This window comes from Choristoneura fumiferana, chromosome 17 (genome assembly GCF_025370935.1).
Source record: "Choristoneura fumiferana chromosome 17, NRCan_CFum_1, whole genome shotgun sequence".
In the NCBI taxonomy this organism is placed as follows: domain Eukaryota; kingdom Metazoa; phylum Arthropoda; class Insecta; order Lepidoptera; family Tortricidae; genus Choristoneura; species Choristoneura fumiferana.
Genome location: NC_133488.1, coordinates 2,793,665 through 2,821,097, shown reverse-complemented (window position 1 = coordinate 2,821,097; position 27,433 = coordinate 2,793,665). Strand labels below are relative to the sequence as shown.

General features: G+C 40.3%; 1 protein-coding gene across 3 annotated transcripts in view; it reads left to right on the top strand.

The window, feature by feature from the left end:
* Positions 1-27,433, top strand: part of Gart (trifunctional purine biosynthetic protein adenosine-3 Gart) — a 51,664-nt gene that overhangs the window by 13,530 nt on the left and 10,701 nt on the right. The window contains exons 5-18 of one of the 3 annotated variants that reach the window (XM_074100201.1): positions 2,914-3,044; positions 3,948-4,071; positions 6,147-6,369; positions 13,002-13,218; positions 17,173-17,301; positions 18,400-18,469; positions 19,487-19,694; positions 20,275-20,522; positions 20,871-21,020; positions 22,153-22,318; positions 22,978-23,062; positions 23,838-24,084; positions 25,267-25,382; positions 26,840-26,975. In XM_074100201.1, the coding sequence (XP_073956302.1) occupies positions 2,914-3,044; positions 3,948-4,071; positions 6,147-6,369; positions 13,002-13,218; positions 17,173-17,301; positions 18,400-18,469; positions 19,487-19,694; positions 20,275-20,522; positions 20,871-21,020; positions 22,153-22,318; positions 22,978-23,062; positions 23,838-24,084; positions 25,267-25,382; positions 26,840-26,975 (2,250 nt within the window). Of the gene's footprint in view, positions 1-2,913; positions 3,045-3,947; positions 4,072-6,146; positions 6,370-9,494; positions 9,628-13,001; positions 13,219-17,172; positions 17,302-18,399; positions 18,470-19,486; positions 19,695-20,274; positions 20,523-20,870; positions 21,021-22,152; positions 22,319-22,977; positions 23,075-23,837; positions 24,085-25,266; positions 25,383-26,839; positions 26,976-27,433 lie in introns of those variants that run through there. The other 2 variants (XM_074100200.1, XM_074100202.1) reach the window with 2 other exon arrangements.

Below are 27,433 nucleotides of genomic sequence, written 5' to 3'. Positions count from 1 at the left end.
TATTGAAAAACGTTTTAAAAAAGCAGTTCACTTATGATACCAAAAGCATGTAAATGATCTTATGCCCATGCTTATTGTTACATGTTTACTGTGACTTATTTTTTAAAAGTGTTTTTCAATCAAAAGACACGTCAAGGTAGCTTACAGTACGATTAATTCGAGTTAACACTTGACAGATGGGCGTGCCTTCAGTCAATTTTCAACTTTAACGTCATACAAATAAAGTTATTTTTAGTATACCGCTATCCACGTTTGCAGATTATGTAAAAACTATTTTATTTGTATGACCACAAAGTTGAAAATTGACTGAAGGCACGCCCATCTGTCAAGTGTTAACTCCAAGTAATCGTACTGTACCTTCTTTCTAATGCTAAAAAAACGTAGTATGCTCAACTACCTATACCTATCAATATATAGGTATATACGTATAGACAGGTGTCGTGCGTAGCTATAGATTTATATAGAAAACATTTAGTCACAGACTCAACCGCTTGGTGGCGCTGTAGTCAAGACCACAAATGTACGTGAAGTTGGCTATCTATTACCAGTATACACACTCATCTATGCTAAAAGAATTTCTTTGCTTTTGCGGGTGAGCAAAGTAATTCTTTTAGTACATTTTCATTTGCCGAGCAATCGTTACCGTTGTATGATTTGCATCTAGGACAGCGGATGAAAATAACCCTATCATACAATAATTTCAGACCTCTGTTCTGCAATTTGTGTAATTTGCAGAGTCCGGAATTTTCGTAGTCTCACTTATCGACAACTCGATGATGTTATCCTAAAATAATAATCGTAGTATCTTTTACGGCGGCCATTCTCATTTTATTGTGCACCTGTCTAATTACCGTACCGCTTTTTTACCGCAATAGTGACACGGTAATTAGACTTGAGTGCACAGATAAATGTAAATGGCAGCCGGGCATTTTCTATATGTGCACTCAGTTTCAGTGCCGTGCCGCTTTTGCCTGACAAAAAAGCGGTACCGTAATTAGACAGGTGCACCATAAAATGAGAATGGCCGATGGAACACATATTAGCACTACAACAGATTTTGAATACGAAATTGAATTATTACTTAAAAATTAGCAATTGTTAACTATTCTATGTCTATTTCACATTTTCATAGCTCAAAAGTTAACTGGAAGAGATCGCTCTTTAACGATAAAACCGTCTATTGTTGACCTCTACTTTTAATCTTTTTAGGGTTCCGTAGCCAAAATGGCAAAAACGGAACCCTTATAGTTTCGCCATGTCTGTCTGTCTGTCCGTCCGTTCGCGGCTTTGCTCAGACTATCAATGCTAGAAAGCTGTAATTTTTCACGGATATATATGTAAACTATGCCAACAAAATGGTACCTACAATTAAAAAATTAGAAAATTTTAGGCTCCCATAGACGTAAAGTGGGGGTGATTTTTTTTCTCATCCAACCCTTTAGTGTGGGGTATCGTTAGATAGGTTTTTAAAACCATTAGGGGGTTGCTTAGACGATTTTTTGATTCAGTGATTTGTTTGCGAAATATTCAACTTTAAAGTGCAAATTTTCATTAAAATCGAGCGTCCCCCCCCTCTAAAATTTAAACCGGTGGGTGGAAAAATTTGAAAAAAATCAGGATGATAGTAAGTATATCAAACTTACAAGGAAAACTATAACGGTTAAGTTTTCTTGAAAATTATTACTAGTTTAAAAGTAAATAGCGGCCTAGTATAAAATTTACCTGAACTTGGAAGATTCCGTATAAAATACGAAATCATTAGAAAAATATTACTTAATTTTTACGTAATGGCTACGGAACCCTATTTTGGGCGTGTCCGACACGCTCTTGGCCGGTTTTTTAATATGTTGTGTATCGATTTTGAATATCGGAAGTCGATAAGTCGAAGCCACTATGACAGGTCAAAAGGGCCACGATAATTCTGGGCTCTGGTAATTTGTTACAGTATTTCAAATCATTAAAATAACCAAGTATTTACGTCACATATACTATGCAATTACATCGATGCCCCCTGACCCTTTATTGTTTATAATGTTTATATTTACTCATTCCCGTATAAATAGTTTTATAGATAAATAATGATAAACCGGGCAAACATGTAATTTAGCTGATTTTGACGAGCGCGTTTTTAATTACGGACTTTATTCTTATCGCCATTAAGCTCGAAATGGTCTGAAAAATTCGATGTAACATTATACAAAAGTTACAATCGTTTTCTTAATTACCTAATTAAAGTTACTTTTTGCAATAATGATTGCTTGTTTTTAATTATTTCGAACGGTGGCAATGAAAATAACCGATTTAATGAATGGTCACATGTCGTACTATTTTTTTTTACATTTTCTGTTTTTTTTTTGCATTTATTAGCCAAAATGGCAAAAACGGAACACTTATCGCCATGTCTGTCTGTGTGTCTGTCCGTCTGTCCGCGGCTTTGCTTAGGGACTATCAGTGCTAGAAAGCTGCAATTTTGCACGGATATATATGTAAACTATGCCGACCAAATAGTACAATAAAAAATTGAAAAAAAAAATGTTAGCGGACCTCCCATAGACGTAAAGTAGGGGTGTTTTTTTTTTTTGATCCAACCCTATAGTGTGGGGTATCGTTGAATAGGTCTTTTAAAAAAAACCATTAGGGGTTTGTTAATACGATTGTTCGATTCAGTGGTTTCATTGAAATCGAGCATCCCCCCCTCTAAAATCTAAAACGTTGGGTGGAAAAATTTGAAAAAATTCAGGATGGTAGTAAGTATATCAAACTTACAAGTAAAAACGAAATCCTTAGAAAAATATTATTTAATTTTTCGTAATGGCTACGGAACCCTATTTTGGGCGTGTCCGACACGCTCTTGGCCGGTTTTTGAAAGGTGGCCAGTAATTGACGATCTGAGTAATGTGCCCTTCCTCCCAGGTGTCCTGTACGCTGGCCTGATGATAACCAAGGCGGGCCCGACGACCTTGGAGTTCAACTGCCGCTTCGGCGATCCCGAGACCCAAGTGCTGATGACGCTGATGGAAACAGACCTCTATACTGTCATGAAGGTATGGTGTGATTAGGCTATCGTATCTTAAAGGTGCATCCAGGGACTGGTAACAAATGGCACGCGTGCTATAAGCCACACGACAATCAAATTTGGTCGCGACACTAATCATCGAATACTACAGGATGTTTTCAATATCTTCCACAATATTTCAGCATTTTTTTTTCTTTTAAAAACAGATACAGACACAGTTATTAACAAGAGTAAACTTTTTTTGTAAACGTAACTGGCGTTACAATAAACAGTTTATTATTCCGAAAATACTAACTGAAATATAGATGCACAGAAAAACCAGAAGAATAATACTAGCATAATGGTTTTTCTGTGCATCTATATTTCAGTTTGTATTTTTGATATAGGTTTTACGGGATGACCGTAAAAGTAACAAAAAATTTGTAATTGAAATAAAAAATACAAAAAGATTCCAAAAAAACAATCTTAGTTTATTATTATTATTGCTTCATTGCTAGTTTTATTTTTATCCATGCAAACCTCTATTTGTTAAGAATCTCTGATCGCAAAGCAACACTTTTTTTACAAGCGTTTATTTAAGTTCACCTGGCCTGTTGTCTGTCTGTCTGTCTGTAATCAAATCTTGCAAGTTAAATTTGACCAACTCTCAGTAGTTAGATTGACTTGGAAATTTGGAATACTTATGTAAATCTCGTGACAATACAGTAATCTATAGTAGTCTGGTAGTCCAGCCAGGATCGTCTCCGCAGGACGGAACTCTTCAACGGTTAATAGCATCGACTTGAAGTTTGGTATGCAAATGTAGTTTGGGTGACAATGAAAGTACAGTCAACAAAAAGTACAGTCAGCAGAAAAAGCTTGTATTCAAAATGAAGTTTTTATGGTTAGGTTATTATTTACGGTTCCCTAATTTAACCTTTCTTTTTCTAAGGCCTGCGTTGACGGCAAACTCAAGCATTTGCAAGTGGCGTGGAACACCAAACTGTCCGCCGTGGGAGTGGTCATTGCCTCCAAGGGATATCCAGAGACTTCTACTAAAGGCTGCGTCATCAGTGGTGAGTAGAAAGTTCTAGAATTAGTCAACATCTTGATCTATGATCGTCGCACTGCTTGACACTGACTCTAAGCATGAGAAATCTTGGGCTGTAGTTCCCATCCGTACCCAGTGCAGATTGGAGGCTTCACACGCATAAAGATCACGGTAAAGTTGAGATCATGGTAAGAGTTGCTGCCCTCTGCGTGAGAATTTCATTAACATTGCATGAATTCGCGCCATATTTTAATAGAAAATATGTATATATCTGTGATATTTCAGTAGATGATTGGGTTAGTTTGTCTGAACTGTAAATACTTTTCTAGAGTTTTTAACTGTGGGTGAAAAAAAACCCACACTGGTCGATGTCCAAAGTGTATGGTGTCAAAATGGTGTTAAACTAAAGCAATTACTTTCCTCACCTGCGCCCTTTAAAAACCTCCCTTTCCTTGTTTGAGAAAGAGATGCCCTACAGCAACCCCAAATTCACTTAATTGTACCTTCGATCAAATAGAGGTACAGTGGGGGTAGGAAAACCTTCGTCACTTATTAAATTGATTCCTTTACAAAGTCATAGACTCTTAAGTACGTTTTGAAACCAAAGTACTAAGTAGACAAGTGCATATCAAATTAGACTTACTTGACATGATAACAAGGGTCAAAATAGTATACACCTCTAACATGTAGTTTCATATCAATAAAAAACCTTTTTAATAAACAACTTCGTAAAAGTTTCAATCAAATAATGTTCTATTTAATTGCTGAAGGTGGGCCATCAACTCCGAATATATCCCTCTTGTCCTTCGTGAGATGGAACAGCTCAGCAGCACTCGTGTTTCCGGTCCATTGTTTTTAGTTCTTCTTCTCTTTTAAAATATGGCTTTTCTGTCCTAATTAATAGGACAATTCCGCAAGGTAAACACTCTTTGAGAGGGACGTTGTACGGTGATTGTAGTTTTTGCAACTTGATAGTAAAATTCCAGAAACCACGTGGAAACAACTTGCGCATTAAAAAGAGCGCACGAGAGTAATATAGAATTTTGTGGTCACTGTTCACTATTAAGGTTAATCGCCGCATAAAACACTATCAAAATTATACTTCAACTAGCCAAAGGAACAGAAATAGCAAAATTAGATATTGTCTACATCCGCCAAGTTCGAATGCTACAAATCGAATCCCTGTTTTTAGTTCATTGATATGGACTTTCGCTAAGGGACGTTTGATTCAATAAATTATTTAAAGGTACTTTGACAGTGATTTTCAGTAAAACTAACAAAACCATCTGCTGAAATATGCCTGATTGACTAGTTATGTCACCTTGTATACTAAATCGTGTCATTGGTCTTCCTAGGTCTGTCCCAAGTGATTCAGGTAACCTTGATAATATTTGTAGTAATATATATTAACTTACTAGCTTTTGCCCGCGGCTTCGCCCGCGTGGAATTCGGTTATCGCGCGCTGTTCCCTCGGGAACTCTGCATTGTTCCGGGATAAAAAGTAGCCTATGTCACTCTCTGGCCCATAAACTATCTCTATGCTAAAAATCACGTCGATCCGTCGCTCCGTTTCGACGTGAAAGACGGACAAACATACAAACAAACACACTTTCGCATTTATAATATTAGTATATCGATATCTCGTAAAACGAGTATTTTTTTTATAATTATTTATATCGAGTATTTCGGGAATGGCTATGTTGAGATTTTCGAGGGCGAACAATCGATCTACATAACTTGGTCCTATCTTCGTGAAAACGATTGTCGGATTATACTTTTTTTTGTGAAACTCACTCGTATTTTTTGTTTTCAACATTAAAAAAACCGTTAATGGGATATTACACTGAGTTGTTCACCTTACGCGGTCCTCGAACCTGTCAAACTACTTATACGTCTTATACTACCGTGTTATTTAAACTTTGCCACATGCAGCATGCGGCGAATGACTTAGTGTAATTGCCGCTTTAATCTTCAATAATACTGGTATGATATAGTCGCCTCAACAAACTGAATCCAGTAGGGTTTGTCCTGCTCACGTCTCCTAATCAATCTGTTTAAGAAAATGAGCATGACAAGTAAAAAATAATGCTGTTCCTATAGGTTTAGCCCAAGTCCAGTCCAACCCGGGGGTGGTAGTATTCCACAGCGGAGTCTCCCGCGGCGCCAACGGCTCCCTAGTGACGGCGGGAGGCCGGGTGCTCCTCGTGTGCGCGCGCGCCGGCGCCCTGCGCGCCGCCGCGGCCGCCGCCACCGCCGCCGCTGCCGCCATAGACTTCCCTGGCAAACAGTATCGGAAAGACATCGCTCATAAAGCCTTCTCCAAGTAAGTAACAAACATGTAATAACACCTTAATCCCGGTACGTAACTATCTTACATAATTAGCACTGGAAAGGGCCAAATATCTCCTATTCAAAACAGGTTTTTATAATATAATGGTCACGGTCACGGGCTAAGTTTCGATAAACACGCGGTGATGCAAGTTTGTCTCGGGGCGCGGTTCAAGATTGTAACAAATCAATGCTGTTATATACGTGACCGCGCGTTACCGCCGTTACCGTGCGTTACCACCGTTGCCGTCAATTTAGGTATCGGAAAATTAGACCTAATTTATTTAGGAAATACGAGTTATATGGCCCTTACTAGTGCTGGTTGTGTAGGTGGTTATGAACCAACAAGGGCAATCTTTGAACTCGACAACTCCTCGGTCTACATCGTCGTCGCTAGCTGCTTGCCGGCACCCACCAAGTGACGGTTCTTTTGTGGGTGCATGCGACAGTCCAGCCCAGTCCCGTTTCAGCTCAAGTCTTTTTCCCAACGTCGGTTATGCGTGTTTTTGAGCGCAGAGTGGTGTTCTGAATTCGGTCTATCTAATCCGCTACAGAACTTATATGCTACGCTCTATCGCTCTGTGGAACACTTTAAGTTTGGACTTTTGATTTTCGGTCAGCAGGGCTATTACGAAACTCGAAGTTCGTATCGTACCGTCCCTCTCGCTCTCGTATTAAACAGTATAAGTGTCAGAAGGACCGCACGACACGAACTTCGAGTTTCGTAGTAGCCCTGCAGAGACTTGTGCACACCGTAGATTTAATTAGAACGGGCGAGTTGTTATATCTTATATCGATATAATAATATCATGGAAAAATGTACACCAATTGACCCTACTCCCAAACTATGCAAATCGTGTGTTATGGGTACTAGACAACGGATAAATATTCTTAAGTACATTTTAAACAAACACCCAAGATTCGAGAACCAATATTCGTATTTTGAGGCAGGATCAAATACGGGACCTCAAGCTTCTAAGTCAGGTTATCTAATCTCTGGGCTACTCGATCGCTAAATAAATGAACTTTGATTGAATGATCAAGTGCGGCTGTAAACAATAACTTCATGTATCTGTATATTGTATTGTTAATTATATTTTAACCAACTTCATATTTTACATATATTATTTGCATGTATACTTGTGTACGTATGGCAATTTTTTTTGCATGCATATTTTTCTATATCGTAGCTGTTGCCCGCGACTCCGTCGCGTGTATATTACATCCTATTCTCAGACCTACCGAATATACACAAAAATTTCATAATAATCGGTCAAGCCGTTTCGAAGTCGTTTATATGGTTTTTAAACGTGCGGTGAATTCTACGGACTACGCACTCGATATTCCTATCAGTCGAATGGACTCAATACGTTTTTTGGGAGTTGACCTGGATCCCTACCTTAGATTCCATGATCATATAGACAGTATCACAAAGAAACTAGCAAGTGCGTGTTATTCTTTAAAGGCTATGGCAAAAGTTGCTGACGAGCATACCTTGAAGACCGTATATTATGCTAACGTTGAAAGTATAATTCGTTATGGAGTCGAAGTGTGGGGTAATAGTACATCGATTAATAAAATTCTCTTAATACAGAAAAAGTGTATAAGATTGATCGAGGGTACTTTCCTGAAACCCATAGACATTTATTCATCAAAAACAACATCTACACAGTAATTTCCCTATACATATACCAACTTTGTATTTATGTGTTTAAAAACTTAGACACATTTAAATCAGTAAACGACTCCCGAAGATACCCGACACGGCGCAGTCTGGATCTCGTACTACCTGAGTCGTACTTTTTACAATATAAAAAGAGCATAGGTTATGTAGCAATAAAGGTTTATAATCACCTTGATGTTGACATAAGAAAATCAGTAAACCTGAGAGAATTCTCTAATAAGTTGAAATCTTATTTAAAGTTAAGACCATTTTATGCCCTTAACGAATATTTTGCTAAAATATTTGACTGATTCATGGTAAATGCTTGCTTCGTCTATATGTAACTCATCTATGCTATACTTGATTCATCCGTACTTCATTGAATTGAATTGAATTTTTGATTGCATACATACATTATTGTATTTTCTGGTACTCCGAAGATTTTGTAAATTATAATTGTACCTCTTTTGACATTATTTATAATATTTATGAGAAGTCTAAAGATGTGTAGTGAAATTAGAATAGAATGAATACTTTTTGATATTTTGTATTAGTGTAATTCTCTGAATTGAACTATATTGTATTGCATGGAATTCTTTAAAGCAATAAATGACTGAATACTGAATACTGAAGGAGTTTGGTCACAAACATTTTTGACCCGAGAATTTTATATATTAAAGAAGAAAATCACCAGTTTAGTATCTTCATACTAGTGTCAAAGTCTCTTGCTGTCTCATTCCATCGCATTGGCTCTATTATATATCCCTCTCTCTTTTCACTCCTTTTTCACAACTACCTTCATTTGTAGGCTTTCAAACTATCTATCTACCATTGACATCTATACCTTACGGCACTATATTGGCTGCTTGGAACAAAACGCGCGGCGCATCAATCATCTATGTTACTTTGACACAATCCCTGTCACGAACATCAACAAACTATAGTGAAAGGTTCACAAATCCGCGCTGTGAACCAATTTTGTGCGCCGTTTTGACGTAGGAAAGATGCAGTCTATACAGTGGCGTAGCTAGGTAACCTAGGGCCCTGGGGCAAATAAAAAAATGGGGCCCACTGCTATCAAAACTGGTAAGGTTTAGGTATTGAAGTAAAATCATTATATATATAAATACTTTAAAAATGCTAAGCAACTTTATCATCAGCTATAAAGCAGAATTTAGAGGGCACCCTGAGCTTGAGGGCCCCTGGGCACTGCCCCGCCTAGCCCCTTGGTAGCTACGCCACTGAGTCTATACATAGATGTCGATGAAAGAAAGAAAGAAAGAATACATTTATTCGTGACATGACATGACGTGACGTGACATGGATAAGAATAATAATAAAAATAGAATTCGCGCTGTCAACGTTCATCCACCATTACGTCTCATATTTCGTTTCGTATGCTATCTACATTGTCCATATATAACAAGCTCACGTTTTGTGTTGTCCATTTGTTTCAGTAAGGACCCGATCGACCAATGAAGGCTTTGTTTCACTTTGTATAATGTACATGCTTTCATTATTTGCTTGCATCCATTCCATGTTATTGAATAAACCTTTTTTTCTTCGCCCTTGTGCATTTCATTTTCCTGATTTGTGTCATGTCAGATAAGCCATAACATCACATACTCGTACACAACATTTATTATCTAAGTAAACACAGTTGGTAAAATAATAAATAAATAGTATAAAATGATCTAGAAATTTTTGAACTAAATACTAATAATGTTATATTATGAATGCGAAAGTTTGTGAGTGTGTGCTTGCGTGCGTGCGTATGTTTGTCTGTTACTCCTTCACGAACGGAGCGGAGAGACGTGTAGAGATCGACCAATCATATTAGTTGAATCCACATCTTGTCTTCGCCTCATTATCATCAGACGTGTAGGGATTGGTCGATCATGAATGACCTAATAAACATCAGAAAGTATACAACCTTGATGTCTACTCCGATAGTATTACTAGTTGGAGGCGTAAAATGCTACCAATCAAATCACCAGTTTGTAAAATTAAGTAATAGTTCTATCTGTTTATAAATTTTATGTTTAGTTGTGTATTGTTAATGTGATTTTATTTATGTACTGTCCGTTTAGTTCTCATGGTAAATGTTGTTGCATGCCTGTCATTGCGGTACGGGCTAGGCGAGTTTACTATTAATTTTAAGTGGTAAATGTAATTGCTCTGTACTTTGTTGGTGTGTCTATTAAATAAATAAATAATAAATAAATAATCATTACACGTCTCCTCCGCTCCGCTCGTATTCGCCTCAGTGGAGCCGCAGCCTAAAACGGCTAAGTCTACGTCTAGAATAACACAGACTACTTTTTACCTGATATTCCCATGGGATCCGACACAGATATAGATTGCACTAGATAACGCAAACACCTCAATCTGTATGAAAATCAACCGTGTCACTTTTTTATATCAACTGTGACGTCTAAAGAGCGAATTAGCGATGTGAATTCCCCGATGACCGCGCAAAATCGATTCAAATGCGCCGCCCGCCCGCGCCGTGGGGCTCGAGTCAGTCACTAGTCATGATTAGTCAGTTAGCGGTCAGTCTTTGTATGGGGCCAACCCCGACGTTTGGTCGGGGTTCGGACACGCGAAGTAGATTGCATTTGCGTAATCTAGTGTAATCTATATCTGTGGGATCCGAGTATAATAAAATATGCAGTCTATATTTTCATTACGATATACATACGAGTATATAGGATATGGCAAATCCAGGAGTTATCATGTACTTTAGTCACCTCTATGGTCCTCAAAGAATATGCCTGCCAAATTTCAAGTCTCTAGCTGGTGCGTTTTTAGTCAGTCAGTCTTTACGTACTCTCTTATTATAATCAAATCATAATCATAATGGTAGTATTACAATGACGAATTCAAGAAAAATACTGCAACAGATGAGCAGCAGGCTTTACAAGCTAATTAAAACCTTCATCATAATTTTATTGATTAATTGCCGCATATTAGTACGAAGAGCATCGTGGACGTTACGACACAGAAAAACATCGTGAGGAAACCTTCATAACTGCGAAGAAATACAGTGGTATGTGTAAAGTTTCTAAGCACCCGGCTGTTATCACATTTTGACGACTGGATGGCCAAGTGGTTAGAGAACCTGACTAGAAAGCTTGAGGTCCCGGGTTCGATTCCCGGCCGGGGCAGATTTGTATGAATAATACGAATATTTGTTCTCAAGTCTTGGATGCTTAATATGTATTTATCTGTATAGTATGTTTATCCGTAGCCTAGTATCCATAGTACAAGCTTTGCTTAGTCTGGGACTAGGTCGATTGGTGTCAAGTGTCCCATGATATTTATTATTATTATTTACTGTGAGCACGTTCAATGGTAGGTCGTGAATCAATGAGCTAGTGTAGCTTGAGGTCTCCGAAATGTCAAATCTTATAATTTTTTGTTGAGCTACACGGGGTTATTTATAATTAATTAGAATAATTTTGTGATTATTTTGCATTACCTGAAATTAATTATGGCAATTATGCGTTACGGGGCAATTAATGTCTGTGTTTTGAGACAGTTTTGTCTTTCGGAAACTTTTGTCCTCCCTTTTTCGAACCAAACGGGACTACGCAACACTGTGGTTGCTCGATATTTTTATGGTACGGTTTTAAGGTGTATTAAATATGATTTTAATCTAAACTTTGTTTTCACGCCCGTAATAACAGACTTAGAAAGCCACACTTAAAAACCTCACGCAACAGTGTCGCCATCTAGAAAGACAAAAAACGATAGCCATCATTGGTTTGAATTATATAGGATAGAGATGATGACTGGTTTATGAAACTTTGAGTAGTCTCATTCCATACACCACCACCACCATGACATGGTTGGTATTTGGCTATCTAGCCCAGTGGTTAGATTAGTGATCGACTATGAAGCTCGAGGTCCCAGGTTCTGTCCCCGGTCGGAATAGATTTGGTCGGAGAGATGAGAAATGCGATTTTTTGTTCTAAAGTCTTGTGTGTTTACTATGTATTTAAGTTTGTTTAACCGTTACTTAAGCCGCATTCACATTTATCTGTCGTGTTGTGTCGTGACGCATCAGAACGGTATCGGTTTCATACATTTTTAACCGACTTCAAAAAAAGGAGGAGGGTATCAATTCGGTTTTTATTTTTTATTTTTAATGTTTGTTACCTCAGAACTCCGTCATTTATGAACCGATTTGAATTTTTTTTTTTAGTTCGTCTAGGAATGTTTCCAATTAGGTCCCATAAGCAGCAAATTAGGATCTGATGATCGGATCTTAAGGAAATCGAGGGAACTCTTCAAAGATTGTAGGGACACCTATGGTAATTTGGATATATTTAGCAGTAACTCGTGCATTTGCTCTTGCAAATCATAATTTGGTGAAGTGGAACTAATGATGAAGACCAGATTTGACCAACGGAACTACTACTCAATAACAAGTATTTCACGGGTTAAATTTAAATTATCATGATTAATATACTTACCTAGATAAGCGACTAAGAAGAAGCTTTAAGTCAATGATTCTTTCGAACTGATCTGATGCTGAAGCCAAAAGGTAGGCAACGGAACTCTGTTATAAAACAACGTAACTAAGTCGTGTTTGGGCTTAATGGAATCGTTGTGAGATGTACTTTGGCTACGAATCACTAAAAAGTGAGAAATAAAGATTTTTTTTAACAAAAAATTATTTTTAATGGTTGCGTTCACATTTATATGATGCAGAGTGTTGTGACGGCTTGTGCTGTGTCGCATCATACATGAGAGAGAGAGAGAGAGAGAGAGAGAGAGAGAGAGAGAGAGAGAGAGAGAGAGAGAGAGAGAGAGAGAGAGAGAGAGAGAGAGAGACAGAGAGCATCACAACACAACACGACAGATAAATGTAAATGCGGCTTTAGTCATAGCAAAGCTTAGTGTACTTTGGTTGTTAAGGTCCCGTGGTATACAACTACTGTCTGACTTCTCCATTCCAGAATCAACGGTCTCTCCTACCTCCAATCGGGAGTGGACATCGACGCAGCCGCGCTCCTGGTCCGCAAGATCGAGCCGCTGGCCACGGGGACCCACCGGCGGGGCGTGCTGGGCCGCCTGGGCTGCTTCAGCGGGCTGTTCCAGCTGGCCGCCATGGACCCCCGCCTGCAGGACCCTGTGCTGGTGCAGGGGACTGATGGAGTCGGGACCAAGCTGAAGGTATGTAAGTTTGAAGAAAAAACCGAACAAGGGCGAGCCGGACTCGCGCACCGGGAGTTCCGTACAAATATCGCGGTCGACGGAAAATACTCTAGAAGTTTTGATATTCCTGAAGTTGTCCGTCTATCTGTCTGTCAAGACCCGTTCATTTTATCTTGAAACCTCCACGCGTTCCTGAGTGTTGTACGTTGTTTTATAGACAACAGTTTAATAGAATTTTGTTTAACAGACATTTTTTATCATATTATCGTTTCATAGAATAATCAATACGCAGAACACTTACTTTGAAGAAATTTAAATCATTGATGAAAATGAATATAAATTTTTGTTTAGATATTCATATCATGTGTAAAGCCTTGGAGTCAGAACTTTCGTGCGAAAACCCATAAATCATAAAGTTAAACCTATATATGTATACTATCAAAATGTCAGAGGTCTACGTTCTAAAATAACACATTTTCGTCACCAAGTTGAAACGAGCCGTCCCGAAGTGATGGCTCTTACAGAAACGTTTCTCACTAGTTCTGTAAGCAGCGCTGAATTGTTTCCTCCGGGGTACGTCGTGCTACGTAAGGATCGACAAGGTGACACAGGCTGGGGTGGTGTCCTACTAGCCGCTAGAGACCCTTTTGTGCTGCAACCTGTTAATGATATCGATGGCTTATCGGACGACAAAGAAGTTCTTTTTTCAATTTTAACGGGGAAAAAATTAAAATATTACTTTGTGTAGTCTATCTGCCTCCTAATTACAAAGATTACCAGGTAACTGATGTGTTAGAATGTATTGAAAATGCTATTTGTACCTTTTCCTCTATAGATGTTTTAGTACTAGGAGACTTTAATCTTAAGTCATTTAGTTCAAATGTGAGATATCAATTTGATAATTTTGTGAGTTACTGTCAGTTGCGGCAATGCAACAGCATTTTGAATGAACACGGAAGTATTTTAGACCTTGTATTAACAAATGTTGATGGTGTTACTACTGTTCTAAGCTCTTTTGACCCGTTTGTACCTCTCGACGCATATCATCCTGCACTTGAAGTCTCTCTTTCCCTTTCAAGGAATAATACCTTTGCGAAGTTAGTGAACAAGTCGTGTCCACTAGAGGTTCTCCAGAGTCCTTCTTGGAATTTTAGGAAAGCAAATCTCATGGAATTGTACAGCGATATTGCGAGTATAGATTGGTCGAGTTTGTACGAGCAAAGTGACGTAAATGTGGCTTCCGCCACTTTATATGAATTGTTAAATGAAACAATGGAACGTCATGTTCCATCTAGGATCCCAGTTAACACTTTTTCTCGTTACAAGTACCCGAGTTGGTTTACAGCCGAGGTTATAAGAAACATAAAGCTGAAGCATTTTAATCTCATTAAGTTTCGTCAGTTTGGCCTTGAATTTAACTTACAGATGTTTCGCTTCTACAGAACTCGAACCAAAGAGTTAATCTCTATAGCATATAAACGCCATATGTCCACCTTGGAGCAGAATATTTTTCGTGAACCTAATAGTTTTTGGAAACATGTTAGGGACAAGCAGAGTAGTAGAAAGCCCCAAGGTGTTTACACTTCTGGTAATGTAATGGTTGAGGGGCAGGAAGCGGCCAATTTGTTTGCACAATATTTTAGTTCTGTTTTTCACCCTGTATCTCCTAGGCTAAATTCGGATGATGCTGCGCGTATAGCGAATGAATACCCAAACAGCTCGGATATATCTTTGAGTCAAATAACTCCAGACGACCTAAGGAAAGCTTTTCGAAAGCTCAAAGCTGGTTCTGCTCCGGGACCGGACGGTATACCTTCTTTTCTGGTCAGGGACTGTATGCCGGCTCTGGAGCGGCCTCTATTGTTCATATTTAATTTGTCACTAAAAAATTGCATATATCCAAGTAAATGGAAAGTTTCTAAAGTCACTCCCATCCCAAAAGAAGCGTCATCCTCTGATATAAAAACACACAGGCCAATTGCTGTCCTCTCAGCTTTTGGGAAACTATTTGAGGTTATAATTAATAGGCATTTGTCGCGACAAATTTCGCCCTGTTTGGATGATTCTCAGCATGGGTTTCGTACTGGACGGTCGACAGTCACAAACAACTCAGTTTTTGCGGATTTCGTTCTCCGACATATGGACAGAGCAGGGCAGGTGGATGCAGCTTATTTCGATTTCCAGAAGGCCTTTGATATGGTGGACAACGACATTCTGCTTCGCAAGCTTTCATGCTTTGGATTCTCTCCAAGTCTGGTAAGATTTTTTGCCAGCTACCTGGGGGATAGGAAGCAATACGTACAAGTATCTGGATACCGTTCGGCGGACTATTTCACTAGATCAGGAGTGAGTCAGGGAAGTACGCTTGGTCCGACCCTATTTCTCATCATGGTCAATGATCTTCCAACTGTTGTGAGACGTGCCGAGTGTCTCTTGTTCGCAGATGATTTGAAATTATTTTTACCTGTTAATGAACCCTCAGATTGTGACATGTTGCAAGCCGATATTGACTCTGTGTGGAATTGGGCTAATGAAAATAAGCTTTACTTCAACACCACTAAATGCAAGATCATCTCTTTTACACGATCCCCAAAGCAAGTTCAAGCCACATATTGTCTGAATCATACTCAGATGGTCCGTGTTCAGGGTATTCGAGACTTGGGTCTTACTCTTGATTCCAGGCTGGACTACCATGAACATATAATTTCGTCTTGCAAAAGAGCTAGTAAGTCTTTGGGTTTTATAATGAGAACATCGGCTCGATTCCAAAACCCTAAAGTTGTGCTAACCCTCTACTATGCCTTTGTTCGTAGCAAGTTAGAGTACAACTCCATAGTATGGGACCCATTCGAGGAAAAATACAACTCTATGATAGAAAAGATACAGCGAAAATTCAATAGGTACTTGTATAAAAAGCATTATGGGTATTACCCCTATATGTTTCCCTCTTTGTTTGTGGCGGGTATGGTTGGACAAGACACATTATGCTTTAGACGGAAAGCACATCTCTTGATGCACTACTGCTCTCTCCTACGAAATAGATTCGACAACCCGTCTGTGTTCGCGCTTCTTCAATTATTTGTGCCTGAACAATATGGTCGCACAGGGGTACGCCGCCGCCGTCGGCTCTTCGCTACCTTTAAAGGGTTCCGGACGCGCCGCGCTAGAAACTCGCCGACCGCAAGGGCGATTGAGCTTCTCAACTTATTGGTGACTCAGGTCCCAGATGCTGATGTATTCGCTGACCACTGGCAGTCACTTCTCAATAAAATAAGGAAATGTTTGTGTATGTCTGTTTAATGTAGTTATTTGTTATGTATCAATCTAGTACGTAAGTGTTTTGTAAGTTTAGCTAGTAATAGAGACGCTTTGGTGTATACTGTAAGTCTTTATTATGAATAAATGAATAAATAAATCAAAGAATAACAAATCAAATATTAATTATTCTCATATTATTTAGTTATTATAAAACTTATTACCAAGAAAAACATGCAATTCGTTTTCTGATGTGGTCGCAGTTCTAACCTAACCTAACCAACTTATCTGGTAGCGATTTCTAACGTATTCTGATATATTTTATCGAACAAACAACATTTGTTAAAAAATAATTCTACAATTTGATAAATTTGATAAATAATAAAGTGAGATTATAAGACTCATTAAATAGTTTTTCTATTAAATATGTTACATTCAAGTAAATAGTCGTTGAAACAATAATATTCGAAGTAAAAATACAAGGTCCAAATATTATATGAAACATTTTCTGCGAAACGAAATTCTGTGAAAGTTCTGTCTGCGAAAGAAGGGAACACCAAAATTAATGACATGTGCTTCTCGACTTTGCGGGAGAAATGGAGCTGAGAAACGTGAAGTGCTTGACTAGAGACCTTTATTTGAAATTTGTACCTGTGCGAAGCCGGGGCAGATCGCTAGTTTATAGTAGCAGTTAAAATACCAAAATCCCTTTCACAGATAGCGGAAACAATGCAGAAGTACGACACGATAGGTCAGGATCTCGTGGCTATGTGTGTCAACGATATTCTGTGCGCTGGAGCGGAACCGTTCGCGTTCCTGGACTACATGGCGTGTGGGAGACTACAGGTAGGGATAGGGTGATATACCGAACGAATGATAAGATAATATCGGCCTTATAATATCGAATAATACCTCGTTGAGTTTCTTGCCGTATTCTTCTCAACAGAGGTTTTTCCGAACCGGTGGTAGATTTTTTTTGACAATAAGTGCTTGTTATAGCCAAAATTGAATAAAGATATTTAGACTTTGACTTTGAAGGAGTTTCCAACACCAAAATATACTGAGCGGCAAAAAATCTGGCCCTCAAATGTATGCAGAAATAGGTAATTTTGTATGCAGAGTGGGCCAAATTTTGTGCCGCTGAGTGTACAGTGAGTATATGTTAAAAATAATTTGCTTATTTCAATTATCTATTTTTTAACCACTGATTTTGGGTCGATTATTGTCTATGGTGTTTTTTGATTCTTTCCTCGTTCAAAATAGTGAGACTTCAAATTGTGGCCCGCCCATTGCCACAAAACGATACAAATGTTTTATTACTACCCTCTTGACTGTTAAAGCTAACAAAACGTATAGACTCTGTAACATATGTGTAAACTTTGAAAATGAAACCCCAGTACTAATTGAACTTCTTTGAATTAATTTTAAAACATATCCAAAATTACAATCCAAAACCGTATTCCTATCGTATTCCATGACACCCTTTGACAAGTGTATTTTTTTATTTCGCCACTTCCATAGAAAAGCCGTGGTGGCCTAGTGGTTTGACCTATCGCCTCTCAAGCAGAGGGTCGTGAGTTCGAACCCCGGCTCGCACCTCTGAGTTTTTCGAAATTCATGTGCGGAATTACATTTGAAATTTACCACGAGCTTTGCGGTGAAGGAAAACATCGTGAGGAGACCTGCACAAACCTGCGAAGCGATTCAGTGGTGCGTGCGAAGTTCCCAATCCGCACTGGGCCCGCGTGGGAACTATGGCCCAAGCCCTCTTGTTCTGAGAGGAGGCCTGTGCCCAGCAGTGGGACGTATATAGGCTTGGATGATGACTTCCATAGACTGTATACGTAGCTCTCTAAACAAAACAACCTTAAAAATTATTTTCTTACAATACCGATCGATTTTCTTACATGTATCGATATGGATCTGTTGCAACTCTAATTACAGGTCGACGTGGCTATCACCATAGTGCGGGGGATCGCTGACGCCTGCATCAAGTCCGGGTGCGCGCTGCTGGGTGAGTCACCTCGTTGGATTTTCATTAATTGACAACACCGCTGAATTTGGTCAAATAAAAAAAAAGATTTAAAAAAATCGGCCAAGTGCGAGTCGTCGCGTCGCTCTCAGATGTTGTGATTGGTTATTTGGAGTCTTTTTTTGTATTTTTTATTTCAACTCCAAATTTGTTACTTTTACGGTCATCCCGTAAAACCATATCGAAAATACAAACTGAGGCTTGGATGCACAGAAAAACCAGAAAAAGAGACCAGCGCTGGGAATCGAACCCAGGTCCTCAGCATTCCGTGCTGCGTGCCATACCCCTACACTACCACCGGACAGGAGTACAGACACGAATTTCTCCTATGCACCCATATCTCAGGTTGCTTATTTCTTGCTATTTAAGCATTGTCGCTAGCGACATCTGTGTTTCGCTCTCATCGAGAGACGTAACACACTTTCGAAACTAACCGCTCACCCAGACGAGATGTCGCTACTAAGCAATCAAATTATGATCAGATGTGTTAACCAGAGCCCCGTTTTTCACCGTAAAACTTAGTACGACGGGCTCCCAGTTCATCATCATCTCCCATACAATACCTACGTCCCCGTGCAAGGCACAGGCCTCCTTTCAGAATGAGAGGACTGGGGTGGTAACTCCCAGGTGGGCCCATCCCAGCGTTAAAAAAGCTCTTTATGTCTACGCAATAAGAGCGAAAAAGACGTTTTCCCGTCGGTAAACGTCGTTTGGCGTCGGCCGAGCCGATCGACGTCTTTTTTTTGATCGGCTAAAGCCGATTCCGCGTCGACCTAATCGGGGACACCCTTGGACTAGACGTGAGGTAGTTACTAGTGATGCAACGAAGTCTCTTAGCGGAACCGGAAACGGAAACAGATGCCAAAACTAAATCCCTCCCCTTCAACCCTCATTCGTAAACTTCCGATTATATTTCCGTTACAAAAGTTGCGGAAACAGAAACAGAGGTCCGTTACATCACTATAGTAGTTACACAGCTTTCAATCTCTTTGAACCCAGGCGGGGAGACAGCCGAAATGCCCTCCATGTATGACGTCGGCAAATACGACTTGGCCGGCTTTGCCGTCGGCGTTGTGGACAACCACAAGCAGCTGCCGCGGACCCGGGAGATCAGGGCGGGGGATGTCGTGCTGGCCCTGCCGTCCACTGGGGTACATAGTAACGGGTACAGTCTGGTGCAGAAGATTATGGGCGAGACTGGACATAGGTGAGTTGTGATTGTGACAGCAGTGGATAGTTTTATACAGAGGTGATTTTTCTAGACTGTACTTCATTTTGGATGCGCATTTTCTCACATATTTTTTTATAAAGGGTTGGTCAAGGAAGAAACCAATAGGGATCAACAATAAAATACTGACCTAAGCACTCCGTGGAGCCCAATAGGAAATTGCATGATACTCTCCCGGCTTTCCTGCAAAAAAAAAGACATTTGCAGTTTTACTGTACCGATCAAAATGCTCAATCGTAAGGTCAAGTTTAGACTTAGGAGAAAAATCGTGCAAGTTGCATTACACTGCGAGGCCGTAAAGCCAACGAGTTTTTAGTGGTCAATCGAGCGCCGCAATGTAATGCAACTTGCACGATTTATCTTGCAACTCTAAACTCTGCTTTAGGATTGACTTTTTTCCGTTAACCATGTAATTTGACATTTATAATTTCTGGAAAATTAATATGGATATATTTATTTACTATTTGGTTCAGACAGGGGCAGGAGATTGTTTAAAAATTGAATGCAATTTGAATTGTTTTTAAAATCACCACCCTTTATAACTATTTGAATTTTCCAGCTACTCCGAAAAAGCACCCTTCAGCACTTCCAACAAGACGTTTGGCGAGGAGTTCCTCGAGCCCACAGGTCTATATGTGAAGGCGTTGCTGCCGGCTGTCAAGAAGGGTTCCATCAAAGCCCTGGCCCACATCACCGGTGGGGGGCTTCTGGAGAACATTCCGAGGATCCTGCCGGCCGGGGTCAAGGTCAAACTGGATGCGTTGAAGTTCAGGATCAAGCCGATTTTCGGGTGGCTCCAGGCTAAAGGTAGGTGAATTTTCAAGAGATTTATAAAGCGTTTTTTGTGATGAAGATTGCTAAGGAATTCACTTTCATCGTCTGTTCTTTCGGCAATTTTTCGGCGGTAGCATTGTGAATGGATGTGTTGAACTGAAGATGAGCTCCGGTTGCGTTCGTAACGCGCAGTGTAGTGTGGTGGTGGTGTTAGTTGGGTTTGTGTGATTTGTGTGTGTTCCTACATTGTGGAGGTGGAGGAACTGCATGAACACGCATATCTTGCATAAATGTAGCTATCATAAGGTCGCGGGTGAGCAAAGAAATTCTTCTAATTCATTGTTACCAGTTCACTCAATAATCTTAATCCTGTTTACCCAGGCGGCGTGTCAGACTTCGAAATGCTGCGGACGTTCAACTGCGGCGTCGGTATGGTGGTCATAGTGGACCCCGTGTGCGTGAACGAAGTGTTGGAAGCTGTGGAGGAGACCATCGACGTCGTGGGCACCATAGAAGCTATGGGGAAGGAAGGTGAGTCATGACACCCTTATAGGCTGCTACTGAACCAGTGAGAAACACCTTTGGCGTCATCTGCACTTTTGCTTAGGTGATATAGGGGTCCATCACGGGTCAGTTTTATATGGCGCCCCAGGCTCCTTTGCAACCTTGGGGTCACAGCTCATTAGAGCCACCCGGCACCCGACCAGCACCACCTCGACTTTCGGCGTCCACTCGTCGACAGGTGGTCCACGGGTGGACGCCGCGTTGTCAATAAGTAGACCTCGCGTGATCCACGAATTGCCTAGTAGTCAATATGGCGGCGAGCAGCGGGCTGTCACCGAGTGGTCCACTCGCCGTCCGCGCGTGGACACCTCGCGAGTGAGGCGATCCGGTGACGCTACGGAGTTGATGTAGTGAGCGCATGCCCATACAAATACATATGAAGATACTAACCGCTCGAGGCGAGGCGGTGCTGGTCGGGTGCCGGATTGCTGTAATGAGCTGTGACCTTTAATATGCAAAATAATGGCTTTCTCATCATCATCATCATATCAGCCGTAGGACGTCCACTGTCTGCCACTGGCCTCCCCCATAGACCCCCAGTTGCCTCGGTTGCAAGCAGCCTGCATCCACCGTGAACCCGCCGACTTTAACTATGTCATTCGTCCATCTCGTTGGTGGACGTCCTACGCTGCGCTTGCCGCATTGCTTTCTTACTGTCTCTAATCTAAGCCGTAGACGAAACTAGGACTACGGAATCCCACTAATATTATAAATGCGATAGTTTGTAAGTTTGTTTGTTTGTTATGCATCACGTCTAAACCGCTGAACCGATTTAGATGAAATTCAGTAGTTTGAGTCCCGGGGAAGGTAATAGGATAGTTTTTCAAAAGCCAAAGTCAAAGTCAAAATATCTTTATTCAAATTTAGGCTATAACAAGCACTTATGAATGCCAAAAAAAATCTACCACCGGTTCGGAAAAACCTCTGTTGAGAAGAATCCGGCAAGAAAATCAACGAGGTATATTTTTTTTATCCCGGAAAATTGCATAGTTCCCGCGAGAGAGCGATAAGCCGATAACCGAATTCTAAGCGGACTAAGTCACGGGTAACGGCTGGTACTAAATATATTCTTCTCCATAAAAAAAAAGTCTTCTTTCAGGCGGACACCAAGTCGTGGTAGAGAACTTCAAAGAGGCAATGGCCCCGCTCACCGCCCCCTACGGAGCCACGCAGGCCGCCGCCCAGAAGTCTCTCTCCTATAAGGACAGCGGCGTGGACATCGAGGCGGGGGATTCGCTCGTTTCGCTCATCAAGCCTCTAGCCAGGTAACACAGTTTTTACAAGATTTTTATTTGACGAGTTAGTTTTGGTCAAATCTCGTGGTGGTCGAGAACTTCAAAGTAGCAATACCGCCCCCTACGGAGCTAAGCAGGCCGCCCACCAAAAGTCAGTCTACTATAAAACCGAGTTTAGACTTGCAAGTAAAATCGTGCAAGTTGCATTACATTGCAAGGCCGTCAAGCCAACGAGTTTGTAGTGGTCAATCGAGCGCCGCAATGTAATGAAAAAAAGAAAGAAAGAAAATACATTTATTTAACATATATTATGTAACTCCGAGCTATTCGTAATATAACTTAACTACTTAAGTATATAAACTTCTCGATATTTAGGATAATTTCTGTGCGCAAAGACAACCTATTTTTAACCGACGAAAAAAAACGGAGGAGGTTCTCAAGTCCACGCGTATATATAAATATTTTTAAAGTTTGACCACGCATAAATTTTTACAGAGTAGTCCGATTTTTCTTCTAAATATTAAGTGCCTGTTTCACCACTAGTTGACTAACTTTAAGTGTCAGATAAAAGTAATGCCGTCTTTGTTTATTCGGACAAAACAAACAGAGACGGCATCACTGATATCGGTCACTTAAAGTTAGTCGACAAGTGGTGAAACAGGCCCTAAGTAAAACATGTTTGGTTGCAGATCGACGTCTCGTTCGGGCGTGCTGGGCGGGCTGGGCGGCTTCGGCGGCTGCTTCCAGCTCAAAGCCATCGAACAAGACTATAAGGTTCACTACGAAGTAATTCTTTAATGCTTATTTGCGTTTGGAACTCAACCAGAGCTTATCAAGCCAACGTTCACCGTTATATAGGTAGAGTCATTCACGATGACTCGTGCCGTGGTTCTTTTTACAATGTCATTAATGTCTTATTTTGACAAAATCGCGCGTCTTCGTGGATGGCACTAGGTATATAGGTGTCACTAGAGTTGAGGGCACGCACACAAGAACAAACAGACAAACAAAGTGGCGAGTTGTCGTTCATTGTGGCGTTCGTTGAGGCCTTTGTTCAGCAGTGGACGTCTTCCGGCTGATGATGATGATGATGGTACAAGGAGTGTCAGGTAATGACGGCAGGATTTTGACATTAACTCATTCATTTCAATCACTCTTCTTTTATTAACCCCCGAAGCAAAAAGAGGGGTGTTATAAGTTTGACCGCTATGTCTGTCTGTTGTGCCTGTATGTCTGTCTGTGGCACCGTAGCTCTTAAACGGGTGGACCGATTTGAATGCAGATTTTTTTTATTTGAAAGCAGGGTTTCTAGCGATGGTTCATAGATGTGTTTTATCAAAAGCGGTTCAGCCGTTTCGGAGATATTGAACTTTGAAGTGACAAAGTCGGGAGTTTTCCTACTTTTTGTTGGTTGGGTTAGGTTAGTTACTAAGTCAATCGGTTCGTGCCAATTTTGTGAATCGATCTGTAGCTCACGTGATCGTGTAAGCTCACGGATGAGCAAAATAGTGTTGTTGTTTTTTTATCTCTAAAAAAAAAAAAATTTCAGGACCCCGTCCTAGTGTTAGCGTCGGACGGCGTCGGTACGAAACTGAAGATCGCTCAGAAGATCAACCAGCACTCGACCATCGGCATCGACCTTGTAGCCATGTGCGTTAACGACATCCTCTGCAACGGCGCTTGTCCGCTCACCTTCCTGGATTACTTCGCTTGTGGACGGTTGGACGTCAGCGTGGCGAGATCCGTCGTGTCTGGGGTGGCCGAGGGATGCAGACAGGCGCAGGCTGCTCTTATTGGTGAGTAAATTCACAGGAGTTCATGACCATATAAGTATCAGCCGTAACTTCCACTGTTGGTCATAGGCCTCCTCCACAGACCTCCAGTTGCTTCGGTAGGGAACTCTCACACTCTCATTGTCAAGTTTTTAAAAATAGTTAAATACCGCATTATAACGTGTGACATCCATAAGAATATAAATTTTAATGAATATAATAATTTAATAGCTTTAACTATTGAGAACCGTTTCGTCGAAAAAATACCGGGTGTGGCCTGTAATACTAGCAAAAAATTAAAACATAGATCCTACTCGTCAAACTAAGCAACATTAGTTCAGCGACTTTTAAAAATAATAGAGTCTTTGAATCTTCCTTTTTTCACACAAATTAAATACTGCTATCAATGTACGCCATCCTAGAACCCAACTGATGTCGCCTGTCACGCTACAGACATTTAGAATTTTGCTTTACATTGCTTCATCGAATAAACTTAAAAGTGTAAAAAGAATTTAAAAAGGCACAGAGCGCAGCCAGCGGTATCGGCAATTTTTGAAAAAATATAATTTTTTATTTTTTTATTTTCCTCGAAGTCATTTATTCAATATTACAAATTCATGAATTCCTATCCTACAATATTGTGTACAATAAATACTATCTAATATCCAAGACTAAAACTATTTATAAACTAAACTATGTTACAAAATAAAAACGTCATCCAAATTTTCTGCCCCAGGCATTGACCCCAAGACACTGGCAGCATTACCTCTCTGAACTGTTGTTCCTAATCTTTGCGAGAGGTAAGTGCCAGCCCTGGGGTCACCTGAGGCCAAAACCAGACGAGTAGATTTTTTATTTTACAAATATACAATTTCACTCGCAAATGTGATGAAAAACATTGTATGTCGCACGAGCGGTACTAGAATTACGAACATCGACTCATTAAAGCCCGAAGTCGACTCGTTCGTAATTCCTTATTTACCGCCCTTAAGACACAATGTACTATTACGTTCATTAGGGCTTATGCTTTCAAAATATATGTTCGCTCTGAAGCGATAAGGCCGCCTATTGCTTACCTTAGAAAATCTCTATGTATATACTTGTGTTCTCTGTACTGTTTACTGTATTGGTGTGCAATAAAGAGTTATTGTATTGTATTGTATTGTATATGTTGTTATGGAAGTGACACGTATTGTTGTGGAGCAGGCGGCGAGACAGCTGAGATGCCCGGCATGTACGAGCCTGGCGTGTATGACATCGCGGGCTTCGCGCTCGGCGTGGTGGAGCGCTCGCACATACTGCCCAAGATACAAGATATTACGGTCAGAGAACTACATTATTACCTGATCCCAAAAGGCTGATTCACACGTATTAACTTATCAAATAGTTAACTAAATTTTAACTTAAATTTCGAATTTAGTGATAAGTAATAAGTTAAGGCGGTGAAGGAAAACATCGTGAGGAAACCTGCACAAACCTGCGAAGCAATTCAACGGTGTGTGTGAAGTTCCCAATCCGCACTTGGCCCGCTAGGGAACTACTGCCCAAGCCCTCTCATTCTGAGAGGAGGCCTGTGCCCAGCAGTGGGACGTATATAGGCTGGGATGATAATGATGACGATGAATAAGTTATAATTAAGCGTGCAAGTAAACAAATGAATTGGAATTTCGTCTATTTTTCGGTTAAATGGGTGGGCGTGAAGTATCACTTAACACGTTTGGACAGGCACGATTTAGTTAAAAATTAGTTAAGTGTATAAGACTATGAGTTTGGCGGAGCGGTCGCGTTCGTAAGTTCTTGTGTTTGAAAAAGAGAGAAGAACAAGTTTTTTTTTGAAAATGTCTATGTAGTCAGAAAGCTGTTGGTCGTCCTTCTCCGGTTAACTAAAGAACTTAGCTGATGCGAACGTATAAACGCTTACTTAAAATTAAGTCGCTTACAATAGAGTTAAAATTTAGTTAACCACTTGATAACTTAATACGTGTGAACCAGCCTAAAAATTTACAACATTTAAGTATTTAATTATTTCATTGTAAAATCGTGTACATTTTAATTAGGGATCGGATGATCGAGTGCAAATGATACAAAGAACTGCCTGTTCTTGGGTATTAGAACTTAGTTTTGTGTAATAATTGTACCTTTACAGGATGGCTCATTTAGATCGATCAGTATAATATCGATTTTAATAACAAGAAAAACGGTATTCATACATTAAAAAAAATGCTTTTACTCGGTTCGGAAATCGAACCCGGTCGTTTTGAAAAAAAAAAACTTGCATTATTTCTATTTGGATAGGTCATAAGCAATCAATGTTACTATGAAACATGGTATCTAGAAGAAATAAAGTGCATTGTATTTCATATTCTTTAATTATGTAAGTTTTATTTTTTAACGTCCAGGTTCGATTTTTTTTGATGTACGAATGCAGTTTTTGCAGGTGGTAGAAACTTGTGCAAGGTCCGCCCAGATTGCTACCACCATCTTGCTCGCTAATCCTGCCGTGAAGCAGCAGTGCTTGCACTGTTGTGTTTCGGCGTGGAGAGTAAGACAGCCGGTGAAATTACTGGCACTTGAGGTATCCCATCTTAGGCCTCTAGGTTGGCAACGCATCTGCAATACCCCTTTTCAAAATTTTCTTGTTATTAAAATCGATGACATGGTTCCTAAGAACAGATCTTTGTATGTCTTATAGTTTTAGACTTTCCCATACTGACCGATCTAAATGAGCCACCCTGTATATTGATAAAAAAAAAATAGTTTGTGTGTAAATATGTGACAGGTGGGCGACATAATCATCGGCCTGCCCTCAAACGGCGTGCACAGCAACGGGTTCAGTCTGATCCACAAGCTGGTGAAGAAGGCTGGACTGACGCTCAACGACAAAGCGCCCTTCAGCAAAGAGGGACTCACCCTGGGTAAGCTTTAACATCCAAACAATAAGGCCCTACGCTGGCTGGCGTGGGTGCACTTTGCTGGCGCCCGCCTGCGAGCGGTGCATATACCATCAGCCAAATAAGTGGTCTACTTTTTGAACAAGTTCCTATCAAATGAATATGTCGCTAAAGTCGAACTTTCAAGTTGACAGACACGTCTATTGGCATTATTGTTTTATGACATGCAAACGATTATCAACTTTAGGGTAGACCACATATTTGGGTGATGGTACAATCCGTCGCACGCACACATAACGTCGCGTCACAAAACAGATACGTATAGAATTCAATCTACATACATTGTGCGCTCGAGCAACGCACACATAGACACTGCTCACGGACACGATATCTCGGACCGGTTGGGACCAGTGCGAGCGCGAGTGCTATCCGCTTGAGACACGCGTCTGTGAACTTTTTTGTGCAATAATGGAGCAACAAAA